This window comes from Sinocyclocheilus grahami, unplaced genomic scaffold (genome assembly GCF_001515645.1).
Source record: "Sinocyclocheilus grahami isolate Dianchi unplaced genomic scaffold, SAMN03320097.WGS_v1.1 scaffold66.1, whole genome shotgun sequence".
Classification (NCBI taxonomy): domain Eukaryota; kingdom Metazoa; phylum Chordata; class Actinopteri; order Cypriniformes; family Cyprinidae; genus Sinocyclocheilus; species Sinocyclocheilus grahami.
Window position 1 is genome coordinate 1,662,043 of NW_015505245.1, and position 12,733 is coordinate 1,674,775.

At 34.7% G+C, this 12,733-nt stretch overlaps 2 protein-coding genes across 2 annotated transcripts; both read left to right on the plus strand.

The window, feature by feature from the left end:
- Positions 1–1,504: 1,504 nt before the first annotated feature.
- On the plus strand, positions 1,505–4,074 carry LOC107585099 (interferon a3-like). The gene is made up of 5 exons (XM_016271956.1): positions 1,505–1,907; positions 2,497–2,568; positions 2,748–2,903; positions 3,118–3,210; positions 3,461–4,074. Exons 1-5 carry the CDS (start codon positions 1,776–1,778, stop codon positions 3,569–3,571), a joined length of 564 nt encoding a protein of 187 aa, XP_016127442.1. The 5' UTR covers positions 1,505–1,775; the 3' UTR covers positions 3,572–4,074.
- Positions 4,075–10,806: 6,732 nt separating this feature from the next.
- On the plus strand, positions 10,807–11,791 carry LOC107585083 (interferon alpha-13-like). Its single transcript, XM_016271939.1, has 5 exons — positions 10,807–10,935; positions 11,022–11,108; positions 11,242–11,388; positions 11,483–11,581; positions 11,699–11,791. The coding sequence occupies exons 1-5, from the start codon at positions 10,807–10,809 to the stop codon at positions 11,789–11,791; spliced, it is 555 nt and encodes a 184-aa protein (XP_016127425.1).
- Positions 11,792–12,733: the final 942 nt, after the last annotated feature.

The window sequence follows — 12,733 nt, forward strand, 5'->3', positions numbered from 1 at the left end:
CCCTAACTTTCTATAATTCCTTCATTTTTAATATACCTAATACCGTAAACAAAATGTCTGATTTAAGGACTTTCTTCGCTGTTGCTTTTGCTCCGTGTCTCAAACTGCGATCAAAACATTAAACCTCTTTTAATCTGCTTTATTTCATGCGGCTCTTTATAAACACTTTATATAAACTGCAGCGTTGGCTAATCTTGCCATCTACAGGCAAATAGGTGCAACATCTTAAAAGTGCTTTAAGGTTATCATTAATTGATTAACGAACCAGAGAAAACCAGTGGCCCGAATATGTATTTCAAACAAACAAACAAACAAACAAACAAAACAAAAAAACAGAAATACACTGAACCTGAAGATCAAAGTTAGATTTTATTTATCGGAGTGCAAGAAGTCTCGATTTAAAGTAATAGTCACTTTTAGCTTTATTTGTTTAATTAAATGTGCACGCCTAACAACTGATTGTTTTATCAATTATGTATTTATTTTCAATTTTTCTTGTAATTGTCTTACCATTTCGTCAGTGCCATTTAGATGCAAGCTGGTCATTAGTTGGTTGACCAGCTTTTTCCAAAACACAGGATATCTATCTATCTATCTATCTATCTATCTATCTATCTATCTATCTATCTATCTATTATCTATCTCTCTATTTGCACAAGCTCGAAATTGGCTAGGCTACCCCTGTTCCAAAACATAGATATAGCTATAAATAGCATAACCTGGATTAATTTTGAATAATATATTATTTTCTAAGAAAATGCTACAACATATTTTAACCACAACAATAATTAATAATAATAATGACAATTATTTTGTAACAAAAAGATATGGTAACACTATTTTAAGGTGTCCTTGTTACACGTCACATGTACTTATTATAATAACAATAAATCATACATGTGCATGCAAGTAACCCTAATCCTAACCTTGACCATATAGTAAGTACATGTAGTTAATTAATATTTCTCAGTACTTAAGCCTAAATGTATAATTACACCGTAACAAGAACACCTTAAAAAAAAGTGTAGCCGCCTAACCAAAAATATATGTACAAAGATATGCTGGAAGTAAATATTATTTTGATAAACTGATGGTCAATGCCAGGTCATTTTTCTGGTGTAGTGACAAATGATGAGAAATTGCATTTCACTGCACCAAGAGAAAGTGCGGTGAACTCCAGTGAGAGCGATTGTACGAGCTTGCGTCAGCACGTTGCGTAAACAAAGCGTGAAGGCATATTACGTCTCAAACAGAAAGTGTTCTTCTGTACGCAACCCGCAGGTATAAACCCCTTCTCGTTTGGAAACGCCAGCGACCTTGAAATACTTTGGAATCGGGTAATTATTTTGAGCCGTGGGATTGCTTTAATTTACATTGAAGTTGCTTATAACATTAATTTGTGTATTAAACCTAATTTTGTGTGCGTTTTGCGCTGGTGTCTATAGTAGGCCTAGGCTAGGCTCAACTAAAGACGATTAAAGAGTAAACTATAACTAACCGATAAATTATTTTCTCTTCTTTTCTAAGTACAACATATATTGCTTTTAAAAGTATTTTTATTATTAATAGCGGAGCAGATGAGATATGTTGTTCTGTAGTCTATGGGCATTCGCCTGAATACAACTAGAAAGTGAAAGTAAGCCGGATAGTACCGACCTGCATAGTCTACTGCGTTTTCCCTTTCCATACACCTGAATAAAATCCAGTACACTTCACCATGTCCCTGCAACATTCTCTCGAGCGACACAGTAGAAAGCTACTGCACCTATACAAAGATGAAACAAACTCAAATGTGGACGTATATTTTTGTGATATTCTTAACTCTGCAGAGTCAGTGCTCCGCTTGCAGATGGCTCGGCCGATATGGGACGGTGAGCGCCGAGTCTCTGAAACTGCTTAGGGAAATGGTAAGTAGCCTACACTTTTAAAGCTTCATGATTTTTATTTTTTTTTGTAAATGTTCATCAGAAGACATTAGATTGCTGAGCAATACAACCACAGCCATTTTCTGCAAGGTCCTTATTAAGACACTCGAGTAGATAGGCTATTTAGGCTGTGCAACAGATTTATTGTTTTTGTACTGTCTAGTTGTTAATTCAACCTTACAGAATGATTCACGACTATTTGGAATACAGCAATAAACGTGTTGTACTTATTGAGGGATGTTGTCACGTTTAGTCTGATTCTTTCAGCGTTAAAAAAAAAACTGAAAAAGTGTCCATCATTATGTTACAACATCATTGCTTCTATCCATTATTTTCACATTCATTGTCAGAGTTTTCTTCATTAGTAATTAATTCAACGTGGGTGATTGACAAAGTGCAGGGAACTAATCAATGTTATCAATCAATTTTATTAAAATGATTTAAGTCAATTAAGGTTTTCATTTTTTGTACATTGATGTTATTAACTTTTTTTAAGGAAGTTTTTGTGCAGATGAATGAACAGCTAAATATGCAGCATAAGGAACATATTACAAACTACTCTGTTTTATAGGGTGGACCATATCCTGAGAGTATCAAGGTGCATTTTCCGGGGGCCCTGTACAACTTGATAGACAAAGCTGAGGTTTGTAAACTTTTCTCTGTGAACAAACATTTCATTCCATGAATAAAACTTATGCTATCAAAATAAATAGGGAAAATTAGATCAGAATTTCATTATGTGAAAATCTTATAACTTGTATACATCACAACAGTCTTTGTGTGGGACCAGTTACCTAAACATAGCATTATATCTCCTTACAGGTGGAAGACCAGGTGAAGTTTCTTGTCTCGACCTTAGATCATATCATCAGTCTCACGGATGCCTCAGAGCACATGAATTCAGTGCAATGGAGCCCAAAGACAGTGGAATATTTCCTAAAAGATCTGCACAGGCAGTCATCTGAGCTTAAAGAATGCGTAAGTCTTGTATGAAATAATCCTATATTATCATCAAAGGGATTGTCTTAATAGTAATAGACCATGAATTTAGATTGAATGATTCCACTCAGTCGTTTAACCTCAAAACTGTTATGACATTAATCATTATTAATCATTAACTTAATTGAATAAATGTGTTATATGAAATTCATGTTATTTTCTCATTGTTTATGTTTTGTTTACATTTGATCAGGTGGCCCAATACCAAAAGCCGTCGCAAAAGGAGTCTTACGAGATAAGGATAAAAAGGCACTTCAGGACTTTAAAGAAGATTTTAAAGAAAGAAGTAAGTTTGATTGCATAAAATGATATCACAGCTTGTTACATTGTTTGTATTGTTTGTGTTTTTATACCCTTAAATGTGTTGACTGATTTCTGTAATCAGCTTTATTTTTCTTAGTGCCTTAAGAAGCTTATTGTATTTGCACGTCTGCGATGTTAATGTTACTTTGTAAAGAGTAAAAGGAATTATTTTCTTGCATATAAAATGCAAAGTCAGTGATACATAGCTAAAGATCTTCCTTTTGTGTTTTAAGAAATATAGTGCTCAAGCATGGGGGCAGATCTGGAGAGCTGTGAGAACCCACCTTCAGAGGATGGACATCATCGCAGAGAACGCAAAAAAAAAGTTTCTGCAAAGAGTTTAAGAGACAATGACAGAAAAAGTCCTAATGACAGAAAAAATGTCTGACTTGTGACACATTCCATAGAAAAAAAAAAAACTGCCTTACAAACAAGAACTGAAAAAAAAGAATGCTATAAATGTATTTGTGTATTCGCATGTTTGTATTTATTTGCAATGAATGTAGCCTAGTCGCTTTATATTGACCAATGGGTAGTGCTTTAATACAGAGTTTACCTTATGTGTTTCCTATGAAAACTTGAAGTTATCAGATCAAACAAGCTAATGATGTTTCTTACAAAAACCTGTGAAAACATTTCTATTTGGTTTAGGTGAGAATAAGCCTCTTTGCCTAAACTATACTCAGATATTTTGCTAACAATATGAAAAAAACATGCTATGCATTTCAGATCATATGTATTAATTGTCAGTCGGCCATGTTGTGTTGCACATGCATGTTCGGTATGTTTCATAATTGTTTAAAGTATATCGAAATCTATTTATATATCTTTGTGCACAATTTTTATATCCCAGTATATTTATTGTTTTCATATTTAATATTATTTATAGTTATTTATTTGCTCTAATTGTCATAAAATGTTTTGTACTTTCAAATAAAAATGATTTATTGAAACTGCTTGAGGTGTTTACCATTGTTTACTAAATACATTAAACTTCCCCACACCAATACAGTTTACAGTTCTTTGTACTTATCTTACTTCGTCTATGGTTTTTCAGAGATTGTGAAATGTAAAGAAGTTTTTCTTTTTTTCTCTCTTTTTTTTTACACTTTATTTTAATGTGTCTTTGTTACAGTGTAATTATACATTTGCCGACTCGAGTAATATTAATTAACTACATGTACTTACTACTGTAGATGATTAGGGTTAATTGCATGTAATTGTGAATAATTTGTTGTTATTATAATAGTAAGTACATGTAACGTGTAACAATGACACCTTAAAATAAAGTGTTACCTTTTTTAAATGATTATTTACGGATATTTCAGTAATGCAAATGCTTCACTATAATGGATATCCCAAAGATGCTCTTCTCGATGGGAGGCGCCAAAGTCATATCTGGGCCATAACATTTCTTCTGTGAGCCATAAAGAAGATATTTGGGGGGGAAATGTCTCTGTTTTTGTCAATAGGCTACAGTTAAAGTTCCACACATTGGAACGAAATAAGCACTGTAGTAAAATGGTGACTGAATTCAATGACATTTTTGAGTGAACATTAAATTCAAGCTGTGGAGATATGAATAAAACGTTTCCCCCTTAGATATAGCCTTGAAGAACTGGCTGAGGTAACGCTGTTCTCTTAAGATTCATGAACGCTGAATGGCCGCTAACACCCTGAAGCTCACACCTCTGAAAACATTGAAGCAATTTTTCCAAATAGGCGCTATCTTCATTAATAAATAGAGTTTAAACAATTACATTCTCCCGCAAAAACTACACTTCTACACTGAGAAATGCTGCAAGCGGAGTGATACAAGCGGTGAAACGGTTCCATGGGAAAGACCTCTCAGCCAATCAGATTCGAGGATAATCCCTGATAACAACAGTCGTCATTAGCCATGCAGAATGAACACAATATTTAAGGCCTGAGCTTGCATCGTCAGTCACACTGCTGCTCACTTTGGCTAGTTTCATTAAAAGGCGACTGCGATCATCTTGCTCCTCAGATATCCACTGTAAATGAAACCAGAGGACTTCAGTATTAATAGCAGGCCTGCGGTAAAATTGTTGAAGCTGTCTTCAGCAATCGTTGCCACAACTATTGTTTTTACACTGCAATGAATTTAAGTTTGTGTTTTTTTCACTGTGATGAATTTAAGTTTAAGTTTGAATTTAAGACCATAAACAGGTAAGATTTTAAAACTTTCTTCTCAAATAACATTTTATGTCCTCATTAGTGAAAAGACTGTGCCGAAAATGTCCGTCTTGTCTGAACTTCTGGGCTAATTGTCTGAATGGGCTGTTCACACACACACACACACACACACACACTTGCCTTTGTGGTTTACGGGGACTAGGCGTAATAGGTTTTATACTGTAACTGTATTTTCTATCGCCCTACATCAACCCTACACCTAAACCTACCCTTTACAGAAAACTTAGAGCAATATTAGCATTTAAAAAAACACCGTTTTGTTTGTAAGCTTTTTGAATTATGGGAACATAGGCTGTGTCCATAAACCACCTTCACATTGTAATAATGAGGACAATGGAAGCAATCAAAATCAACAAAAGAGCAATGATATACAAGCGCTATAACAAGCGCCCTACATCAACCCTACACCTAAACCTACCCTTTACAGAAAACTACTGGCAATTTTTGCATTTCATAAAACACCGTTTTGTGTGTTTTTAAGTCAAGTCAAGTCAAGTCAAGTCAACTTTATTTATATAGCGCTTTTAACAATACTGTTTTTAAGCCTGTTGTTTTACGGGGACATAGGAAGTGTCCTCATAAACCATGTTTACGTTGTAGTACCCATGTCATTATACACATTTGTGTCACACACACACACACACACACACACACACACTTTCGAAGAATACAAGAAACATTGTACATAAGACCATGACGCCTTCAAAATTCCCTTCAAAGGTAATTTTAATTTTGGGAAAAGCCAGAAGTTGCCAAATCTGGGCTGTAGGGGTTGAGTCATCTGGGTGATTTGATGTTTTGCCAAAAAAACTTTGCACCAGACGTGATGCATGGGCGGGCACACTGTCGTGATGAAGCTGCCAATCACCAGTTGCCCACAGCTGCGGCTGTTTTAATCTTATTGCATAATTGCATCTTTATTTTTCATACTTTGCGGCCTGCCCTCGTGTATGTATATATGACTAACTTTTTTTGCTCATAGCCACTATGGCTAGTGGTTTTACAACGTTGTAGCTGCTCAACATTTCCACAATTTTGTTGTTGGGAAATTACATTTTAGATGATTAAATTTGGCTTTGGCGTGCTAAAATTACTTGAGCTATAGATTTAAATAGCCACTGTACACACCCAAATCAAGACAACACGAAATGTTTAGCACTAGGTCATTATCAAATATGTAACCTAGCTCTGATAAAGATCTGTGTAAAGCTATTGTTTAATGAAAACATGTCATCTCTTAAGACAAAAAAAAGAGAGAGTAGCTGCCTATTGCATATAATAAATGTGACGCAGGAGTGTGTAAGATTAATTGAAAAAATAAAGAGTGAAAGAAATATCTGCCAAGAGCAAAGAAGAACAAATTAATTTTGCCTTTCACGCTACATTCCACACATACCAGCCATTTTCAACCTGACTTCCTGACTGTCTTTTCTTTTTCTTTGTTTCCATATATTGACACTGTATCTTTAGGATTTTTTTTTTACACTTAAAATCCTATTTTAAGAACTGCACACAAAAAAACCCTATGAGCGGGACAGGGCAAATCTATGGTAACATATTAATTGTACCTTAAAATGATATGGGCTGCGTTTCCCGATAACGCTGTCTCTTAGCACGCTACGAAGACTCTAAATGTATGCCTTAACTAAAGGTGTACTATTTCTAGGCGTGTTTCCCGCACTATACCTTGGCTTAGGAGGTTGCTTAAGATATACCTTCACGTGGCGCTGAAGTGGTTGATATCGATGGCTCGAGAATCGATTATTCATTCTATGCACTGGCTTATTCACTAGTGTGTTCTTTATAAAATAAGTGTTGATTTTAAACAAAGACAAGGAACTCTTTCCTGTTAGAACGCAAGAAACTTGCGTGAAACTTTTACTTTCGCTTTGCAACATACATCACGTCAGGGAAGAAAACCAAGAAAGAAAAATATATGCCCAGTACACCTCCCAGTGGTCACCACATAAAATACAAGGGGAAAAACCTACAACGGGACACTGCTTAATAATTTAACAGCTTTTAACAAGAGAGAGAGAGAGAGAGAGAGATAACACCTTGGGCCTAAGTCCAACAGAAAAACATTGTGGTAAGAGTGCTTTCAAACAAGAAGCACTTCAGAAATAGTTAAAATTGCATTTATCAGGACTCGTGGGATCATAAAAAATAACCCAAATTTCAAACTAAATCCAACCCTGGATATTTTATATACTTTTGAAATAAGTTTGCGAACCCGCAACCTCATGCACAAACGTAGCCTATATCACTAACTGGTAGTATGCCTTCACTGGCCTTTGAATGGGTCATTTATATTATCATAATATATTTTTTATGTGTCTTCATTTACTTCACAACCAGGGTTGATTGCCCAGCAGCCACATCACATATTGGTGTAAATGAAGACACTATGGAAAATATATTATGATAATATAAATGAGTAAAAGATCCCATGAGTCCTGATAAATGCAATTTCAACTGTTTCTGAAGTGGAGAAGTGTTTGTTGGAAACACTGTTTTTCAGGTGGTCTTGTGTAGGCCCAAGGTGTTTTCTCTTTCTCTCTCTCTCTTTCTTCTGTTAAAAGCTGTTAAATTATTAAGCAGTGTCCCATGTAGGGTTTTCCTTTTTATTTATGTGGTGACCACTGGGAGTTGCTCTGGCAAAGCAAAAATAAAAGTTTCATGCAAGTTCATTGTTCTAACAGGAAAAGGCTCCGTGTTTTTATTTAAACTCAACACTTCTTTTATATAGAACACAGCTTTCTCATATTATTAAAGCAGCCCGTGCATAGAATGAATAATCGATTCTCGAGCCATCGATATCAACCAATTCAGTTCCACCGCCATGGACAGCACCTGGTAACGTCGCACGTAAGAAGGCATATCTTAAGGCTTAAGCAACATCCTAAGGTATAGTTCGGGGAACACGCCTAGAAATGGTACGCCTTTAATTAAGGCATACCTTTAGAGTCTTCGTAGCGTGCTAACAGACAACTTTTCAGCCACACAAAAACAAATTGGTTTTTCGGTGGTTCTTTGTGGTGGTTAAGGTGCTATATAGCATCACTGCCATATGAAAAAAAAACTTTAAGCCCCATAGTTCTTTAAAGGTCCTCTAACTCTCTCTCAGTGTTTTAGTTTAGTCAGGGAAAGGATTTTTAAAAAACAACATTAAAATACAGTGTATTTCCTGAAGATAACTTGGTTCTCAACCTTTCTGAAAAAAAGAAGGAAATATTCAGGGCCCCTACACATTACTTTTTGACCTCAGAAAAGCATAAAAGTAATTTAAAACACCTTTTGCGTTTGTAGTAAATTCCCATAGCAAAGAGTGGAGTAACATATCTAAAATCTAAGAAGGAGCACATATAACATATAGCACCATTTGAAAAAGGTGTAGTATAGCACTTAAACTGGTTATGATTAGCCAATGAACCATTTTAGTGCGATTTAGCACCATTTTTTTAGACAGTAGGAAAAGGGGTGAGGCAAAACTATCAATTATATTAACTTTACACACATACATTGATACATATATCCTAATGTCTTAATTGTTTAGCATTTTAGAATGCCTATTAGGGCAAATTAGCTATCCACTGGTTCACATTTACAACTGTGTTTGCAGAGTAAAAATATGGGTTGATTTTTGCATTGCCTGAACAAAAACAGCAGACGAGCTTATTAAAACCAGAAAATGCCATCTGAAGACAATCTGAAGACAGACATTTTCTTATTTGAGATAGGCCAACATTCAAAACACCCGCGCCACGTTTTGACTTTGAAACACTCATATTTATTTCGTGAAATCATAGACTTTTGTAGTTGAATAGTCACATTTGGCCGTATTACCATTATTGTCTGTACTGTAGGCCAACCACCTGATTCAGAAGATTTCAGTGAAAATGCATTTCAACAACGCAATCTTTATTTCTTTCATCATTTTACTGTTTGACTCATACAATAGGCTCAACTATTGTAACTGCCCTAGGTTATGCAATTCCATGATGATGATGATGATGATGACGATGCATTTAAAGGAATTTTTTTTTTTTAAATCAGTTGGTCTCGGTCTCAGTTCCATAATGATGCATATAATGATAGGTCTACTCCCTTTGTTTATTTTTTCCAGATATAGGCTACTCGACAGCCGAGGCTAAATGTATATAACAGCATAGCTAATTTCAGGTAATTGCGCTTCATACGTGAACAGTGGTGAAGATGGAATATTCCGCTATTAATGATGACGGTGTGGGTATTATTATTATAGCGCACACTCATTATTAGTTATGAGTGGAACACAACCTGCCACACGCGCTGAATCGACAGAACTGAATTCATAGAGCGCGAGGACACGGGTGAACATGCTCGTGTGGTTTGTGAGCGTGGGAAGTGAACTCTGCGTGTGGCGAGGCGCTGGTAATTATGATTCGCTTGTGATGTTGGCGCAACACCTCGAATGGGAGCTTCGCTTTCCAGCTGTCTGAGAAAATGATTTTCTCTTATCAATTTCATGAAAGAAAAAAATTAAACCGTTCATTCATAGAAAGAATTGGGACTTGCCCGGCAGCTTATTTCGAGTTGCGAGTGAAAAGTGAAAATACCACTGGGGCGCACGTAATCTACCGGTCTCCTGATAAATGATGACAGATCTTGACCAACGTTTAATCAATGTAATGAAAATACCGTAATTTATAGTCATTTATAGTTACATAATGTAGTCATTCAAGGCGAGAACGCTGTCTTCCCTCATTTGTTTAGTTTTTGTTTTTTTGTTTTTCAATGTGAAACTCGCAAACTTTCTCCCATGATAGCCTACGGTTTTTGTGTCTTTAAGGTTGAAAATATCCCAAGTAATAATATTTATATCCAAAAAACTAATTCATTGAAAATAGACTACACCAATTATCATACATAATTAAGATACTTAAGATTATTTTGATATAAGGACAACAGTAGGGTCGAATACTTGGATATTTTTGGATATGCTATTTGGACTTGGATATTTTATATTTTGTGACCAGCTAAATGAGATAGATAGATAGATAGATAGATAGATAGATAGATAGATAGATAGATAGATAGATAGATAGATAGATCACATCCTCATTAACCACAGCAAAGGAGAGAGAGGCGCAAAGGGAAACAGCAAAGCGAGTGCACTGCGGTTGACAAAAAAACCCAAATAAGATGATAGCCCATTCTTTCCATTCATCACTAAGCTTTAGTATAAAACGGATCATTGGCATCCATGTCTTCAGCAATATCAGGAGATTTTGTTACCGAGTGCTATTTTACAGCTCTTTTAATTTGTGACTTTCAGCATACTTTTTCTGATCTTTTTGTTTTCTTATCTCACACAAATACAATGGCCCTTTGGAAATGTATCGCTTTGCTGTGTCCATTTCTTTTTTTCGCCCAAATTTGTTCAATGCCCACAAAATGCATCATGCGGCGGGGTCTGGTGAAAACAACTCGCGGTCTACTTGAGAATATGGTAAGTTATTTTTTCGTTTGCTTTTCATTCCTACACCTGTTGTACATATTAAACTATATCTTAACCTATTGTGTCTTTCCTTATAGGGAGGTCTTTTTCCTCGTGAATGCTTAAAAGAAAACGTCAAAATAACCTTCCCGAAATCTGCACTGCAATCAAATGACTCCAATCAGGTAAACTAGCAACACATCAAGACTATATTCGATTGTCTAAATGTTTCTGCTGAATACTAGGCTGCTTGCTAGAACCCAAAATGATGAAGGAGACCGGGCATAATGTTTTCTATGTTATATGTTTACTTTGCAGAACATTGGTGTAGCAAAGGCAGTGTATAAAATCATGGAACACATTGACTACCTGTTTGCTAACGATAGTCATCCAGAATCCTGGAACCAGAAGAAAGTGGAGGATTTCCAAAACATAGTTTTTCGTTTAACTGACGAGTACCAATGTGTAAGGGAATAATACATTTTTTAATAGATTTTCACTGATGAATAGGCTATATGAACATGCCTGTAATCGTCTCACATTTCTCATCCGTGTGTAGATTATGGGGAGAAAGCAGCTACCCGTGGATGATTTTCCCACAAGAGAAGATGCACTGAAAACCTATTTTGATAAACTGGCCACTCTCCTCAGAAACAAGGTACACCAGACCTCATTGTTCAGCATACATAAAATATGGTTTACAAATCACTCTAACAAAATATTGTCATTCAAGCCCATAGGCTATAAATAATTGCTGTCTTTTTCTCTCCTTCAGGACTACAGTGTCTGCGCGTGGGAGGTGGTTCGAAAGGAGCTCCTGCTTGTTCTTAAATTCACGCTTGAACATTATTCAGTTCAATTATTCTGAGGAGTTTTTCATAGATTAGGCTATCTATCTATCTATCTATCTATCTATCTATCTATCTATCTATCTATCTATTTATTTAAATTATTCTATTATTCTGATCATAGATTAGGCTATCTATCTATCTATCTATCTATCTATCTATCTATCTATCTATCTATCTATTTATTTATTTATTTATTTATTTATTTATTAATTTATTAATTTATTTATGTGTTTATTTGTTTATTTATTTGATTAATTTGTGTAATTATGATAATGTAAGATGATTATACTGAACACTCAATAAAACTGAAGACACTGAAGTTCATATCTCTGAGTATAACTTACAAGCAGCGAATTACAAGCGAGTTTTATCACATGTGGCAAAATATATTTTTAGACAAAAACGGCCAAAAATATCATGTTTCAAGATACACTTACGTAACTATATATTATCTAGGCCTACCTATACATGTTTTTGCCCTTCTTTGTATATTTTTAAAAAAATATAATGTATTTTTTAAAGCATTTAAAAATCAGCAAGGAATATGCTTCACATTTATTTATTTATTTATTTATTTATTTATTTAATTATTTATTTATTTATTTATTAATTTATTTATTTATTTATGTATTTATTTGTTTATTTATTTGATTCATTTGTGTAATTATGATAATGTAAGATGATTATACTGAACACTCAATAAAACTGAAGACACTGAAGTTCATATCTCTGAGTATAACTTACAAGCAGCGAATTACAAGCGAGTTTTATCACATGTGGCAAAATATATTTTTAGACAAAAACGGCCAAAAATATCATGTTTCAAGATACACTTACGTAACTATATATTATCTAGGCCTACCTATACATGTTTTTGCCCTTCTTTGTATATTTTTAAAAAATATAATGTATTTTTTAAAGCATTTAAAAATCAGCAAGGAATATGCTTCACAATCGAT